Source organism: Mauremys mutica, chromosome 1 (assembly GCF_020497125.1).
Source record: "Mauremys mutica isolate MM-2020 ecotype Southern chromosome 1, ASM2049712v1, whole genome shotgun sequence".
NCBI lineage: Eukaryota > Metazoa > Chordata > Testudines > Geoemydidae > Mauremys > Mauremys mutica.
This window is the reverse complement of record NC_059072.1, coordinates 20322461-20340552: the sequence shown is the minus strand read 5'-3', so window position 1 is coordinate 20340552 and position 18092 is coordinate 20322461. Positions and strand designations below refer to the sequence as shown.

General features: G+C 45.6%; 1 protein-coding gene across 1 annotated transcript in view; it reads right to left on the bottom strand.

Annotated features, from left to right (window-relative positions):
* The window catches only part of SEMA3E (semaphorin 3E), a 230774-nt gene that overhangs the window by 78629 nt on the left and 134053 nt on the right, over nt 1-18092 (bottom strand). The window contains exon 4 of the mRNA XM_044979219.1: nt 15847-15966. Coding sequence (XP_044835154.1) covers nt 15847-15966 — 120 coding nt within the window. The remainder of the gene's footprint in view (nt 1-15846; nt 15967-18092) is intronic.

The following is an 18092-nucleotide window of genomic DNA, read 5'->3' as shown; positions in this document are numbered from 1 at the left end:
AGGAAGTGCTGAAAAGCCATCCTCTGAAAAGCCATTTACAGTGTCTCAAGTTGGACAACTAAATCACTGATATTTTTGTAGATAGAAATTTGCTTCTGACTTCACTAGGCATTGGAGGAGCTCAGTGATCTACCAGATGCAGCCAAAAGCTGTTTTTTGAATGGGAAAAATATGAATTTATATTTGGGTAAACATTCAGGATTTTTCCCAGGAGGCAGAATTTTGCTATTTTTATCAGTATAAGATGGAGCGGGGAAGACACAAATTTGCCCTGAATGAAATCAGGGAGTTTTGGTACAAATAATGTAAGGTATACACCCAACACAATAGGAAATTGATCCTGAATGATACCTTTGAGGACTACTGAAATACACATTAATACTAATTAAATGGCAAAAAATCTTTGTTAATGCAGAGTTAAGGTTGCCCACTATTTGCTCATGCCCTTCCAGAATGTCGAGATCAGCAAAACTCAAACTTCTGAAAACCAGGAAATACAGATGTAAGATAAACACCCACACAACTTTAATTCTGCCCTCTCATTGCTGGCAATAACCACTGGGAATTATCTGCATGCATTCCAGCTCCGTTCACGGTGTTAGGTGGAGATGTATAGAATAGTGAATGAATGAATTGGAGAGCTTGGAATAACTGTCATTGTGACATGGGGAGATTTATGTCTGAGTCCTCTCTCCCCTATGTATTATCAAGGAAGGAGGTGCATACGGAACTTGAGGTTCCACTCTCAGGGCCGCCCAGAGGATTCCGGGGGCCCGGGGTCTTCGGCGGCGGGGGGCCCTTCCGTTCCAGGACCCACTGCCGAAATGCCCCAAAGACCCGCGGCGGGGGCCCCCCCGCCGCCGAATTACCGCCGAAGCGGGACCCGCCGCCGAAGTGCAGCCCGGTCTTCGGCGGTAATTCGGCGGGGGGGGGTCCCTGCCGCGGGTCTTCGGGGCACTTCGGCGGCGGGTCCCGGAACGGAAGGGGCCCCCCGCCGCCGAAGACCGGGCTGCACTTCGGCGGCGGGTCCCGCTTCCCCCCCGCCCCGGCCCCAGCCTCTTACCCCCGGCTCCCTCCTCACCCGGAGTCTCAGCGCCTCGCCGGAACAGCAGCAGCGTGTGGCCGGCGGGGCCTGAGCTCCGTCCCGCTCAGAGCCGCGTGGTGAGGGGGCGGGGCTGGGAGCTCCACGCCGAGCGGAGGGAGCTGAGCTCAGCCCGGAGCTCCCAGCCCCGCCCCCTGACCACGCGGCTCTGAGCAGGGCGGGGCTCAGGGGCCCCGGCGGAGACTCGGCGCTTGATGCGCTGAGGCTCCAGGAGAGGGGCGGAGGCGGGAGCCTCCGCTGTTCTCTTGGGGGCCCCTGTGGAGCCTGGGGCCCGGGGCAAATTGCCCCCTTTGCCCCCCCCCTCTGGGCAGCCCTGTCCACTCTGCATCATTTCAATACAGAATGGTGAAAGTTGTGTCAAAAGTAGGATACTGGGTTATTCTTGCCAAGGGTATTGTCAGTAATAAAGTGGGATATCAGAGCAGTCTGTGTATTCAAAGATGTGTAGGAGAAAGTATAGGCTTATAGTGGTATCCTGTGTGCAAGGGTAAAGGGATTGTAAAAGGGTATGAAGTGGTTGTTGAATTTTACAAGTAAGGTATTCTGTTAGGAGAGTTGGCTCAGTGTTTGAGCATACAACAAGAGCAGTTCACACAGAGTGGGCATGTGTGTGTTATGGGCATTGTGGGGCACTATTCAAAGAGGGCAGAGTTAAAGTTGCATGCATGTTTACCTTTACTCTGTATTTCCCATTTATCAGAAGTTGGAGTTTTGCTGAACTCATCATTCTGGTAGGGCATGAGCTACTGTTGGGCACCCTTAACTCTGTGTTAACAACGTTTTTTCCATTTAATTCCTAATTTTTTAAACAGAAAAAGAAATGTATGTTGGTAGTAGTTAATGGTCATTTAGGCAGCTGTAGTTCTCACCTAGGTTTGCAGATGACATGTGACTGTGGCTAAGTAATAATCAAAGGCCCTAGCTTTTACACAGTCCTTTTCATCTGTAGATCTCAATGAACTTTACAACATTATTCACACTTTACAGATAGGAAACTGAAGCACAGAGAGGTTAAATGACTTGTACAAGGTCACCCAGCAGATCAGAGGAAGTGCTAAGAATGATCCCAGTCCAGTGGTCTTTCCATTAGACCACAAGGTTGCTTATGATTCTGCTCCCCTCCCACCCTGTACACTTTTGTTATAGTAGAATGGGGGAAATGGTCATGCTTTGAAATGTTTGCAATGTGTAGCTGCTAACAGGTCTGGTGAGATAAATCTCATCCATGGTCTATGACCCCAGACCTTGACAGTTTTATTACATGGTTGTTATAGTAACTCCAAGCATGTGAGAGAACACTGGTGTGTCTCTCTCCTTCTCCACCCCCTGCCCCAACATTACCTGCGGCATGTAGCCCCATCCACCAACATTTCCAGATCCCCCATCCCTTAAGATATTAGTTGACACTGTAGAAACCATTAACATATAAAAAGTTGCTCATTGCTTGCCCTGAATATATCACAGGCAGCAGTTTACTGGAGGGCTGAATGCTACCTTATAGTTACGTAGCCTGAGCTCCATCCTGAGCTGGGCCCCTCACTCCCACAGGCAACCTCCAGCTGGGACTCCTCCTTCAGCCAGGTTTCTGCAGCCATGCCCCAGGTCCACCCAATTTGCCTCTTCTCTAACCTGACCCCCCAACACACACTCTGGCCAGTCCCCCACTCCACACAGGACTGATATCGAACAACTATTCATTTTCCTGGATTTCAAATGTTTAAATGCGTGTTACCTTCTTTCCCCTCACCCCAGATCCCACAGAGGGGCTGGGAGTGGAGTTCAGATACCCCAAGAAGAACATGTTCCCCCAGATCCCAGAACACACAGTGGGCAAGGAGAGCGGCTTGGACCCTGAAGAGAGGTAGGGTTCCTCTATATTGCAGCACACACATGGAATACAAAAATTCAGGTCTGACAGCCTCCTCCCTCCAAAAAATCCAATTTCTTCCGCTAACCTTCACATTCTCCAACCTCTTCCATCTTCTCCTCTCCCACCCCTCCTAATTTTAACCCCTCTGCCCTCCCCTACCATGCATTCCCATTTACCTCTCCTCATAATAACCCATCCCTAAATACAGACTCGAACCGCTCCCCCACATTCTCACCAATTCTTGTACCCCTAGTCACTCCACCCAGTGAGCATTCACATATGTAATTTATTTTCTTTTCAAAAATAGTTTCAGCACATTCTGAATATTCTCAGATTTCATTAAACTAAACCAACCAAACAAAAAACATCCACAAACGTAGACAGATGCAGATTTTCCCCAAATGTTTACAGTTCATTCTCAGATTTCTGCATGGGGTGGGATTCAAACTTCAAAGTTGCTAGAATCTGTGAACTTAATAAAATACTGTTTTTTTCTTGGGGGGCTGTATCTTGGCTCCCCCCTACTCATGTGATCCCACATTTGAATCATTAACCCTACCCTAAACTCCCATGATGAGGCATAGCAAATTTCAAGACAAGCGATGTAAGACTGCAGATTTTAGAGCACTGAGAAGAGTCATCCTTTATACAGAAAGCAGCTTTTATCCTTAACCATGGGGAGATGCCCTACACAGCCATCACCAGAATAGGTTGGTATCCTTTCGTCTATGAGAGATGGTGGGAATTGTAACCTATGATGTAGATGGTTTGCAATGTCTCACATGACTGAATAGTCCAATCTGAGATTTGCATGATCTTTGGCAGTTATTGCAAATGTATGTGTCTTGGCTGGGAGCTGCTTGCTTCCTATGGGCTCTTTTCTCTTCAAGCTGGAGGAGCCAGCTCCTGCCATGGACTTTTATGCCCTGATGGAGACAATGGTGCCACTTGTTACGATCACTTGCCAAGATTTCAAATCCAGCAGGATCAATTCCAAATTCCTTCATATCTTGCTTATATGTGTCTTTATAGCGAAGCTTGGGATGTCCTGTTGTTCTTGTTCCCTCTGATAGCTCCCCATACAGCATGTCATTGGGTAGATGTCCATCTTCCAATCTACTCAGATGGCCCAGCCAGCGTAGTCGTCGTTGCTTGAGCAGGGCTGTCACACCTGGTAAATTTGCCCTTTGAAGAACCTCTGCGTTGGTGACTTTATCTTGCCATTTTGTGTTGCGTATGCAGCGTAAACAGCGTAGGTGGAAACTGCTTAACCTTTTCTCCTGATGAGCATAAGTTGCCCATGTTTCCCCACCATATATGAGAGTGCTGAGCATGCAAGCTTGGTACACTAGCATACACAGCCATCACCAGAATAGCAGGATCAGAAAAGTGAAAAGTGGCCCATTCATCTCAATGAGATGTTCTTAGCTAGATGAAAGTGAATACTCAGTGGAGATGCATACAGCCTGAACAGTATCTCTGAGATGTATGGATGGCTTCATTCATGTCAGTGGGTGTTCCCCTCTCCCCGCCCAGTGTTGAAGTTTCTATGTGTCAGGCATACACATTCTTAGCTCCTCACCGGCGTCTCAGCAGTGTGTTCTTGGTGCATGTGCTGAGCATGCCAGTTCTAAACTTGCCACCCAGATGGGCAGGGCTTCTCCAGTTCCTGGCTCACACGGGGGCGGGGGAGGGTTAGAGAGATGGACTTAGAACCCCTTAAAGGGACTAGGCACCCCCAAACCTCAGGAGGGGGTATTGTGAGGAGTTCAAATACCCCAGCAAAGTAAACCTCCCCAGAACCTGGCTCACTTGAGGGGGCAGGAATGGATGGGTCAGCCCCCGCATAGATGAGTAAGGACCCTCAGATCATGCACAAACCTGGAGGCGGCAGGGACCAAGTGGGGCTCAGACATTCCCATAAATGCAAGCCCCCTCCACAACCTAGCTCACATGAAGGGCAGGGTAGGGAAAGGGGACCACACCCTGACAGATGGTCAGGGACCCTACAGGGACTGCTACAGACACAGGTGTACAGGGAGTGGGGCTTGGACATCCCCAGAGGATGGGGACCTCCTCAGATCTCAGCTCAAATGGGAGGGTAGATGGGCTCAGACCCTCTAGATAAGCAAGGAGGGCCATGAGGAGGAGGTCAAAACCCTATCACTAACTATCACTAACTCCACATCCCCCTTCCCAGCATCCCACAGGTCCCCTCCCACTCTGCTTAGCCCCCATTATCTGAACCTGCTCACCCTGAACAGCGTCCCTTTGACCTCTTCAGGACAGTTATAAACCTTAAAGAAGCTTAACAAAGAAACAGTTAAGGGGTGACTTGATTACAATCTATAAGCATCTACATGGGGAACAAATATTTAATAAATGGCTCTTCAATCTAGCAGAGAAAGGTATAACATGATCTAATGGCTGCAAGTTGAAGCTAGACAAATTCAGGTTGGAAATAGGGTATAAATTTTTAACGGTGAGAGTAATTAATCATTGGAATAATTTACTAAGGGTCATTCTGGATTTTCATCACTGGCAATTTGAAAACCAAGACTGGATGTTTCTCTAAAAGATATGCTCTGGGAATTTTCGGGGGGAGGTTCTGTGGCCCGTGTTATATAGAAGGTCACACTAGATGAATGCAATGGTTCTTTCTGACAGTGGAATATATAATTCTTAAGGGGATGGAGTGTAGGAAAATGTAGCCAAGTCATTCCACCCAGTTTTTACACCAAAAGGTAGTTTTTATTTATGCTAGCATATATATTCTAATTTGTGAGCTCAACAATTACTTGTTATGAGTGAAATTCACTCCTGTGCAGAGGGTCTACTCACTACTTTGTCCTTATTCTGAAGGTCAGACCCTCGGCTGGTGTAAACTGTCATATCACCATTGACTTTCATGAAACTATTAAAATTTACATCACTTGAAGATGTAGCACTGCGAGTTTAATTTTGGCTCAAAAGTAGTGTACGTAGTGCAAGTAGTCCTGGTTCTGAGCATGATTTATCTGAGCATGATATATCGATAATTCCACGCAGCGTCAGATGAAAGATCTAATTTAGCTTTATATCATCCACCTGTCCCTACAGTATCTAGATGCTATTCGCACTGCTTCACCGCTATTTGGTTTGATTCTCTCTGATCCCACATCCACCAAATAACACCAGGCATTATCATACTTTTACACGACTAACCAAATGAGGTACATGAGTTCAGATGGGCCCTAATCTCAGTTGTGGAGTTTGCTGTGTTTCAAACCACAGTTACTATTTTTTTATTGAAGTGTCAACATATTTAACCCAAAGTATCAGCAACTTCACAAAAATGCTTCTTTTCACCTATAACTAGGCATATGAACCTCTGCTCTTATTACATTTCCTGCTCTCTCTCAATAAAACTTTGATTTTTATGAGGCTTTTAAGAGACATGTTTTGTCTCCTATTTAAAAATTCAAGGACCAAAACACTTTTTGAAAAAAAAAAACCGGCACTGTATAAACATGGTCTAGTGACTTATTAACTCTGTCCTGGTTGTCATTTATTGCAAGTCACATCTCCTTTTCTTTTTCAGCTGTGGGGAGTGGCACAATACAACATGGTATTGCTTATGAGGGCAATTACCTTAATTCCCCAGGAGCAAAGTTGGTTGGGTGCTAATTATAATATCCATCCCACAGGGGATAGCCTCTGCACCTCAGTGGGGGAACTTATTGGGGGGTCTACACAGAAAAAAAAATAATAACCACTGATCCTAACTGTCTATTATAAAAGAAATTCTGAATCTTTTAGTGAATGAAACTTCCATGGATCTTTGAAAAATGACTAACATTCTCTGTAATTGTTGAGTGCAGAGGTTTCAGCTAAATGTTACATTCCAAAGCGTATCCAACTGCCTTGTTGTTCTTGGACGCTTCAGTTGCTTGTAATCATGGTGTTAAATTCTTTTATAGCTCAGAAATTCCTGTTGAATGTTCGTGTACTTTTTGCCCTCAGAGATATTCACAAATAAAAGGACAGTTCAAATCCCTACATGTAGTTTAAGGTTTATCCAAAGTTAAGTTGAGAAATTTGGGGAGTTGAGAAGTTGAGTTTGGGGAGTCCAGTTGACTCTATGGCTCAGCCTCTCGTGGTCACGTGCCGGGTGGTTTCTGGTGTGTGTGTGTAAGACACAACAGTAGGAAATATGCAGGAGTAGATGAATTTTTTTAAGAAACAAAGATCTTTGTTTCATACAAATGTCCCTAGTAATAACAACAAGAGAAGGAAAACACAGCAAACACAGTTCGGTCACTGGGCTTAATGATGAGCCTGGGTCTGAGCCATCTGAAGGGTAAAAGAAGTCACCATGCTCCCTTGCTATTTTCATTGCCAAACCCTATGAAATGGGGAGAGCAGTTGCCAGTGGGCTGGTACTCTTTTTCCCACACAGGTAAGCAGAGACAGGGGATTGGAGGAGGAAAGAAAGCTATTCCAGGTACCAGGCTGGTGCATCCCCAAAGAGGAAAGCAATATGCTGGGTCCAAATTGTGACTTTTGAGCCACAATTTGGTCCCCACACTGCTCCTTGGGTAGTGCAGCTACTCCTTACTCAAATTGGACAGTAAGATAACAATCTAGCCTATACAATAATGTATTATTTCTACCACACCGCAGGTACGGCACTAAGCACCTTCTGAGACTGAGAGCCACTGAGCTATGCAGATTTACACTAGCTGGATCAGAATGTGGCTATGCACCCTTGGGACTTTATTCTGCCTCACTTGAGTTCATTGGGAAAATTCCCATGGCTTCAACCGGTGTAACTTTAGGAACAAAATTTGGCATATCACAGCAAGGGACAACAATAAACAAAGGAAGGAGAAGGAGGGATGGACAAATAAGGTGACAGCAGTGCATCAGTGATGGATCATGAACTATGCTTATTGCCATGAACACCTCTTTTCTTATTTTCTTGTTCATTTTGTTTTCTGTTTTTATCAGATGATTGTTTATTTTTTCCTAAACAGGGCTCCGAGGAGATGGTCACTGATTTTTTGCATCTATAGCAGGAAGTGCTAAGCAGGCTGGGAAAGGTTTGCAAGAGAAGCAATGAGGAAATGAGAGGTATACAGAATAGTTTTAGAAACAACACAATTTTCCTCTTTCTAAAGAAGTTCCTTATTCAGTGTTAGAAGACAGTGACTCTCTGTGATTCATATGACCTTAACTTAGGGACTTAACTTCTTAGGTGCTCAGAACCCTGACTGTCATTGTCTTCAGGGTAGGAATGGGTCCTTGAAAATAGTTCCTTGCTATGTTGGTTCTAGTCAGAACATTGACTATGTCAAAGTAATGCCTCCATTCTCAACACAGGCCTGATTCCACAAAACCTCATGCAGGTGAGTAGTCCCATTAACTTCTGGGAGGAAACTTTGTAGAACTTGGCTCTAGGTTTGCTGTTTATGTTTATGTGAGCCAATTGCTTAATTTAAAGATTAAACAAAAATACCCATCAATTTTGCTACTGTTCCCACCATGGAGTCAATGTGTGCGGAATTCTCACAGCCTCAGTCATCACGAACAAAACTGTCAGCTAAATTTGGACTGAAAAATCTTAATCATTGGTGTTGATGTAAGACATAGAAAGAAAATAGCTGGATGTTGCAGCTCCTAAATTGAGACTGTAATGTAAGGAGTTAGAAAAAAAATCATCTTTTTCTGCCTGGTAAACTGAGAAAAAGTAACATTGAGTAGTTGAGAGAGAATAAATATGGATGTTATTTTTGTAGTCACATTCCTAACTAGAACCAAACTTTCAAAACAAAAGTAATATATGCAATGTGAGCAATGTTTCTTACACTAATGTAAATAACCCCCTCAAATTTTGTTTCAAATAATTAGAAAGGCTAATTTCAATTTTATAGTGTAACCCATGTGCCTACTAGAGAGATATCTCTTTAAGAGATCTCCAGTAGAACCTAAGAATTACAAACTGACCAGTCTACAACACACTTCATTTGGATCCAGAATTACAAAATCAGAAAGCAACAGAAACAAACCACCAAGAGCAAATACAAAACAGTACTGTGTTAAATGTAAACTACTAAAAAAATAAGGGGAAAGCAGCAATTTTCTTCTGCATAGTAAAGTTTGAAAACTGTGGTAAGTCAATGTTACGTTGTAAACTTTTGAAGGAACAACCACAACGTTTTGTTCAGAGTTACGAACAACTTTCATTCCTGAGGTGTTTGTAACTCTGAGGTTCCACTGTATAGAGAAGCTGGGGGGTGGGATGGGAGGGAACACGAGTGAGTTGTGTCTGACTCATTGTTGCTAGATGCACAGACGCACAATTAGCACTCCACACCCTGAATTTTCTCAAATTGGGTGTGGTAGTTTTGGGTATGCTCAATAGGTTCCCTGAAGCTGAACTTCATGAGGGCAGCTTGTCAGGGCAGCTGCTTTACAAAAGGCCATGTGGTTGTGTGGGCTGGGAGAAGCTGAGCCAGAGACACAGAAAGCAGGCTGTTTTCCTCTAACTCTGAAGCATTTTGCAGCAGAACTTTTTAAATCTATATGCTTAAGGGAGTGGTGGTTAATTAATTAGTTAGCTGACTAGCTAACTGAGTGATTTCAGCCAAGGAGGAGGAAGAGTCTGCATGGATTCCAGCTGAAGATTTCTACAAGCAAGCAAAGGGAAGATGGTGTTGCAATGCTTTTGACTAAGCAGATCACCAACATCTATACAAATGAGACTCAGCCTTAGCTTTTGAAACTCTTGAGTTCTTCTCACCAAGAACAGTTTCTGTGGAGACTGACCTGTTTAGATTTAATTTATTTTCTTTCTTTCTTTGTTTATAACTGTGACGATAATGTATGTGGATTATAAAGTAATCATGTTGTTATAGACATTTGTTATTTATCATAAGATTTTATAAAATTGGAATTTAAGAATTAAGTTCATTCCTTTTGTTCTTTTTGGACTTGATTGTGGGGAGGCTGACCCTGTGCAATCCTTGCTGAAAGTCCTCATTGACTGAATTCTGGGCAGGGCCATCCTTAGGCATATGCAGAATATGGGGCTGCGTAGGGAACCTTGAAATTTGGGGCACCACCAGACTGTGGGGCCCCGGCCTGTTCAGCTTGTGCTGCACTCTGACTCCGCTGTCCCTACCTGTAGGCAGGCTGCCGGGGGTTGTGTGCAGTTTGCACCCCGCATCTTCCTCGCTGCACATGTGCAGAGTGAATCAGGACAACCAATCTGCAGCATGGATGGGAAATTTAAAAAAAAAAGGGGGCAAGTGGAAGAAGCCCCCGGCCCCTCCCCCTCACCCACTGCTCACTCCCTTCAGGTAGGAGCTGGCGTGGGGCTGTGTGTGCCAGGAGGGAGCTGTGCGCGCTGGAGAGTGGAATCTCAGCTCAAAACCGGGTGCGTCGGGGAGACCCTGGGCCACAGCTTCCATCACCCCCACTCATGTGTGTGGGCAGGCGGTGGAGGGAAGCCCTGAGCTGCGTCAGAAGCCACGCCGGTGGGTGGGAAGTGGAGGGAAGCCCCAAGTCCTGGCAGAAGCTGCGTCGGGTGGGCAGCAGTGGGATGGGCAGCGCCAGGCGGGGGTGGGTTCTGGGGGTCCATGGGCAGGGGTGAAGGCTGGGCCCCCTCGACACACTGGTATCAGAGGCACCGGCTGGGGACTGCCTTCAATGGAGCCCCCGCCTTCCCCTCCCCGTCCCTCGATATCCCCCCTCAGGTAACTTGCGTAGAGCCCCAGAAATCCTAAGGACAGCCCTGATTCTGGGTCTCCACGTGCTTTTATACAGGAGCTGTTCTTTGGCACTAGGAGAAAGGCGGTGAAGTAAAGTCTAGCCCACCAACAGTTACGCTAGGAAACAGCCGTGCTTCTTCAGTTCTTTGAGCCCAACCCCAGAAAACATTCAATAATGCTTTGTATTTTTTGCTTGGAATTATGGTTGCAATCTTTAAATATACACACTGATTGACTGTTTACAGCAGAGCTTGAGTCACTTTGGCAACCAGTTTGAAGTGTTTGGACAGCATTTGGAAATGAAAAGAAAAGCACTTGTAACTTCATTTCTAAGCTTTTTCTCCCCTATGGGTGAAAGGATATTAATAGCTAAGCTTTTATTGGTTCAATGTATATGTAATGAAGATGCTTCTGCAGAAAAGGACCTAGGGGTTACGGTGGACGAAAAGCTGAATATGAGTCAACAGTGTGCCCTTGTTGCCAAGAAGGCTAATGGCATTTTGGGTTGTATAAGTAGGGGCATTTCCAGCAGATCGAGGGATGTGATCATTCCCCTCTACTCAGCACTGGTGAGGCCTCATCTGGAGTACTGTGTCCAGTTTTGGGCCCCACACTACAAGAAGGATGTGGATAAATTGGAGAGAGTCCAGCGGAGGGCAACAAAAATGATTAGGGGGCTGGAGCACATGACTTATGCGGAAAGGCTGAGGGAACTGGGATTGTTTAGTCTGCAGAAGAGAAGAATGAGGGGGGATTTGATAGCTGCTTTCAACTACCTGAAAGGGGGTTCCGAAGAGGATGGATCTAGACTGTTCTCAGTGGTAGAAGATGACAGAACAAGGAGTAATGGTCTCAAGTTGCAGAGGGGGAGGTTTAGGTTGGACATTAGGAAAAACTTTTTCACTAGGAGGGTGGTGAAGCACTGGAATGGGTTACCTAGGGAGGTAGTGGAATCTCCTTCCTTAGAGGTTTTTAAGGTCAGGCTTGACAAAGCCCTGGCTGGGATGATTTAGTTGGGTTTGGTCCTGCTTTGAGCAGGGGGTTGGACTAGATGACCTCCTGAGGTCCCTTCCAACCCTGAGATTCTATGATTCTATGATTCTATGCCAAATTAAAACTGCCCATTTCGAGTGTGGGCTTCCCTTACTGGTACTCAGTTCCAAACTCGCACTGCTTGCCTTGGGATTAAGACCCCTATAACAGCCTTTGGGAAGGAAAGAATTCACCAAGAAATCCCTCCAACACTGTTATCAGTAACAAACGCTCAACTTGATCAGCAGCAGTCACCTTGATCAGCAACAAACAAGTCCCAGTTCCCCCCCCCGGCATCAGTCGCCAATAAGGGCCCTGCTTGCCTTTGGGCTCTGGCCAGTTCTCATGTGCAGGTGTAATACCGACAGACCCCAGTCATTGGTGAGCAGGATCAAACCTGGGCCTTCTGGAGCTTAGTGCATGAGCTTCTACTGCATGAGCGAAAAGCCAACTGGCTGTTAGCTAAGGCTGTAGAGCAGAGTCATTTAACTCTCTCTAAGTGGTCTCGGTGACACTAGATGGGACAGAACACCACGCCCTGGAGGTGTGTGGGTTACATGGGGCCAGCTCAATGGGGACATGTGTTCAGGTTGTTCCTGCCCCGAGCCTGGAGCTCTGACTCTCAGCCATCTGTGGTCTTAGTAGCAGTCACATGTAGTTCTCCATCAGCCCATGCAGTTCTTGCTCCAATCCCAGCAGAGCTGGCCACCGGAAGTAGGGGTGGATTGCCTACCAGCTCTCTAGCCAATCAGAGCTCTTTGCATATGCACACTGCCCAGGCACCTCTGCATATTCAGCCCTAGGGAGGGAAGGGGGGCCCAGGAGCATGAGACAGAGAGCAGAGTAGTTGCCCTGCAGGCAGGGGGAGTGGCAGAGCTCCTGGTTCAGCACAGCTGGGAAAGGGATGATCCCCAACATTCTGACAGCTGGGAGTTGCCTCCCACCTGTCCGCTTTGCTCCCTGCTCTGGGGCAAGCTCTGCACCACAGCAAGGAGTAGCTGGAGCTGCCGCTGTGGGAGGCTGCAGGGAAGTCTGAAGGCTGGTTCCCTCTCATCGCCCTGACAACGCACATTGCCCAGGTGTCCCTGCACACACAGCCCCGGAGTTGGGGGGGGGGCAGGTGGGCCTGGGTTCAAGGGCCAGACAGCGGAGTGGGGAAACAGCAGAGCTCCTGGCTGAGCAGGGCCGGGGAAGGGATGACCCTCTACATCCTGGCCACTCCCCCTCCCTGCAGGGCAGTTGCTTGGTCCCTGCTCTGCTCTCCGCCCCCCATCCCCCAGTCCTCCCTGGGGCAGTGTGTGCTGGGGTGCCTGGGTGGCATGCGCTGTCAGGGCCGCAAGTGGGAGCCAGCCGTAAAACTTCCCTGCAGCGAGGAGGAGCCAGAGCCGCTGCCACAGGAGGCTGTGGGAAAGAGAACGGCGTGTGACCAAATGGCTGCCTTGCAGGAAGCGGGAGCAGCAGGGCTCCCAGCTCAGCACAGCCAGGGGAGGGATGACTCCCAATATCTCAGTGGCCAGAAGCCACCTCCTGCTTGTCAGCTTTGCTCCCTGCTCCAGGCAAGCTCCACGCAGCAGTGAGGAGGAGCTGGATCTGCTGCTGCAGCAAGCAGAGCAGGAACAGGAAGCATGCTTGGCCAGCAGTAATGACGCTTCTGGCCTCGGCACTGGCTGCCTGCAACACTGCTTCTCTGTCGCCAGGAACTCTGGATACATCTGGAGGACTGCTGGGACACAAGTCAACCTGGGGCTGCATGCACACAGGAAAACAATAGGGATTGGACCCTAGGTCCAGCTTAAGATGGGCTTGGACCTTCCAGCCCTTGGGACCCTAGGTCTGAGCCCTAGTTAGCACAATTGGTGTGTGGACACAAGTGTGGGGGGGTTACGCCTGGGGTTATATTGCTGTGTAGACATACCCTGAGAGGCTGGCTTTGACTGCTCATTCCCAGCCATCCCACTAACCAGGACTCTAGGAGCAGGGCCTGCTTTCACAGCACTGCTGCTGATCCGTGGAGTGGTGGCTCCATGTGAGCTTTATAATGTGGGCCCTTCTCTTTCAATTCTTCTCAACAGGTGGGGAAACGATTAGATCTGTGCAGAACTTTCATGAAGGGTCTTAAAATAAAACTCAACTGGTTTTGTTTCTCATCACCGACTCAAAACTCCTCCCAGCTTTTCTGGAAAGTTTGAGATATGGCTCCTCCTCAGTGACTTATGGATTTACACACACACACACACGCGCACACACACACACACACACACACACACACACACACACACACACACACACACTCAAATTTTCACATGAAAACCTAGATAATAGCCCACCTTAACTGATTACTCTCTTTATAGTTAGTATGGCAACACCCATTTTTTTCATGTCTTCTGTGTACATATATCTTCCTACTTTATTTTCCTCTGCATGCATCCGATGAAGTGGGTTTTAGCCCATGAAAGCTTATGCTCAAATAAATTTGTTAGTCTCCAAGGTGCCACAAGTACTCCTTGTTCTTTTTAGAGGAACTTGCTGATTTTGAGCGAGCTTGCCGGCCAGGAGCCTGATTCTGCAATATGCCGAACACCCTCAGCATCCAGTTGAAGGCACCAAGGTCCTCAAAGAGCTGTTCAGGTTTAGGGGATTTCAAAGACTGTGCTTGAGGTCAGTGGTTATTTTAGGTGGGCAATGAATGCAGGATCAGTGCTCTTGTGAGTAAATCAAGCCACCCAACTCATTGGGACCACAGGGAGCTGCAGGTCAGTTGCACACAGATACTCAGAACCAGATCCAAAACCCATTGAGGTCAACGTGATCTGAATTCAGCTGTTAAATACTACATGAAATGGATAGTTAACAGTCCCGGTCTATTCCTTGGGCTGATTTTAACTCTGAGCTAAAAAACATGAAATTGCAGGGTTCTAGATTCCTGCAGAACCAAACTCTGCATCGACTGACACCCTCTGCAGTCCCATTAGCCCTGACTATGGCCCTCACTCACACCAGTGTAAACCATGAGTAACTCCAATATACTCCTTGAAGATCTGCTGGTGTAAGAGAGATCAGAATCAGTGCTATTGCCTTCAGTGTGGTAGCAAAGGCTGGAAGTCAGCAGAGAGCAGAGCCATAGCATTCTGTGGGAAGATGAAATCTTACAAAAGGCATTAAGATGTTTAAGTGCACCAGCTGTGTTTGATCAAAACTAAAACACTGAAAAAGAAACAAAAAATTATATCAATCCTGGGATGAGAGCTTGCATCTCCCAGCACATCAAAAGGCATATTATTATTCAGTTTATAAATGCCCAGGGGGGAAAGACTAAGGATGCAAACTTTGATACACCTTTATCTCAAAAAGTGCTATATAATTCATCTAAAACAAATTCCAAGATGACAGTAATGTGCAATTTATGTGTAATTTTCCAAAATATGTTTTCAGTTAGATTAGCTATTTACATAATTACATAAAGCTGGAAATCACTCCGCAATTCATCACTCATTCATGACATCAGGATGACACTTTGTCAGTGAGGCATTTGGCTGCAATTAAATGGTCATTTTGTAACTGCTTAATAATGGTGATGTCTGGTGACCAAATCCTGCTCACTTTACTCACATGAACAGTCCCACAGAAATCAATGTGTGCTCCCCTCTGTGGCCTGCTAGGTCTCACAGTTCCCCGACCAACTTTTATGTCAGGGTCCTATAGAATTTAACAGGGTTCTATAGAAATCAATATGATTCTATAATAACTGCTCTCAAGCCCTATCTACAGGTTTTTTGAACTATCCTATAGAAAGATCATTCTCTAATTCAATAGGATGGTTTAAAAAAGAAACCTATAGCAAGGTTATTACGCTTATTACATTCTATAGGACTTCTTAGAATTCTGTAGGACTTCTTCCTTTAGGGGTGGCTGCCTATGGAGACATTATTAGGGACCAGTCTTTGCACTTATAACCACGATTGTGAGTGGTCGTTGCACATGGGATGGTATATAGGGAACATCACTTCTCCACTGTGCTTAAATTTGTGTGCTTATATATAACCATAGGAGGGGTTTGCTACAGTGTCCTGGCTCTAGAATATATTTCTTACCTCTGATGGATGTCCGACTCTGATAAAAGTGCAGAGGGGATCAAAAGCCCCCGTACCACAGGCCAGGAGATGTGTTCTGTTGTACCGGTGAAGGACACGGATGTAATTTGCACATTCGTCCTATTTTTAAAAGAAAAGGAGAAACTTAGTAGTCAGGATAATTTGAAAACAACCCCACTTCCTCTGAGAGATGGGAATCTCTCTGCTTCCCTTGTCTAAGTACTTATGTGGCCGGTCTACATATACTTAATCCTTCCTACACTCACGGGGGATGGATTACAAGATATATATATATATATATACATACATATACATATCTCCTCACTATATGTTCCATTCTATGCATCCGATTAAGTGGGCTGTAGCCCATGAAAGCTACAAATAAATTTGTTAGTCTTTAAGGTGCCACAAGTACTCCTGTTCTTTTTGCGGATACAGACTAACACGGCTGCGACTCTGAAACCGATCAGAAAAAGAAGCAACAAGCTACAACAAGCAACAAGCTACCAGCCAAAAACTAGCCAACAAGCAATTCACAAGCCAATTAAGCCATAAACAAGCCCCGTTTCTGTATTTGGCACGTCTGCAGTTGACACACAGGATTTAAAGCAACAGAGTTTTATTTTGGCTTGAGCCAAATCAGTAAAGCATAGCTCAAGTTTAAGGTTGTGCACATGTTGTCGAGAATAAGGTTTCCCAATTCAATTGTCCTATTTAGTCTCTTACAAGCTTTCTTCAATGGTGTTTATGACTACAATACTTAAAGTTTTACTGCTACAAGATGAACTGATAACCTCTTAAGAGCTTGTAAGAGGGCCTGTAGTGTTACAGTGTAAGAGGTGGTGAAGAAAAGTGTTAGATACTGAGATGGTTCCTTCCTTAGAGGTTTTTTTTCCTTCCTTAGAGGTTTTTAAGGTCAGGCTTGACAAAGCCCTGGCTGGGATGATTTAGTTGGGAATTGGTCCTGCTTTGAGCAGGGGGTTGGACTAGATGACCTCCTGAAGTCCCTTCCAACCCTGAGATTCTATGATTCTATGGTTATTAAGACGTTTTACACATCTTATCATGTATAATATGCTTCGTTCAGAGCGAAGTAGGAAAGGTGGCAGCAAAGACAAAAAGCTGAGGCAGTGAAAGGTAAGGGGTCTAAGAATTTATTTTTAAGGACATTTTATAAAAGGGTTTATCTTGCAGAAAGTGGTATTAGAAAACAAAAAAGATGGCAAAGAAGGAGGACATAGGGGAAGGTTTAAAATAAGCAATAGAATAATGTGGTCACTTGAACTGGTTATGAAAACAATGAGAATAAAACGGAGAAAGTGTTTGGAGTCTGTTCTGTCCCAGTTGAGGCTCTTGGACCACACCATCAGTTGATAGTTGAGCATCTTCAGCTGTTGAAAACTGAATAGATCAATATTTTAGTTCTACGAGTTCCCTGTAATTACTAGCATTATATATACTCATGATCCAAGGCTCAATCTGATCAGGATAGGATCAGGAATGATTTTTTGTGTTATTAGTGTTCTATGGGACAATATTGCTAAATCTAACATTGTGACTCTCATCGTAGTTGATGTCTTTCTTAGGGTATGTCTACACTGCCCTGGGAGTGTGCTTCCCAGTCCAGGTAGACAGATACTCAAGCTAGCACGCTAAAAATAAGAATAAGGACATTGTGGCACAGGCAGAGTGGCATGGGCTTGCCACCTGAGTATGAACCCAAGAGGTCGGGTGGACTGGTACTCATGTGGCTAGCCCACGCTGCTGCCCATCCCAAAATATATGCTTTGCTCTTTTTAGCATGCTAGCTCTTGTCTGTCTATCTGGGCTGGGAGGCATGCTTCAAGCTGCAATGTAGTCATACTCTTAGTGTCCTAGCTCCTTGAGTCATGTGATTAGGTTAGAATCTTAAGCTTTCATTTAAAAAAATGTAAATTTCTAGCCCTCATGGTTGCAGAGAAGAGCTGGAAAACAGAAACACTAAAGACTCAAACACCACAATCAAATAAAAAGACCCATAACTTACTTAAAAAAAATCTTATGGAGTTTGAAGTCAATCCCATGATTTTGGAGGGGCCTGACTCATGATTTTTGACTGTTTGGGGTTGGCTATACTGATGATAGAGCATTTCATAATCAATCATGGATTCCTGTGAGAAAAAACATCGCAGTGTTCCACGGTAATGGCCTCAGTGATTGTAGTAACATTATTGTAAACTTCAGGGGGTTTGAACTATTATAGCAGA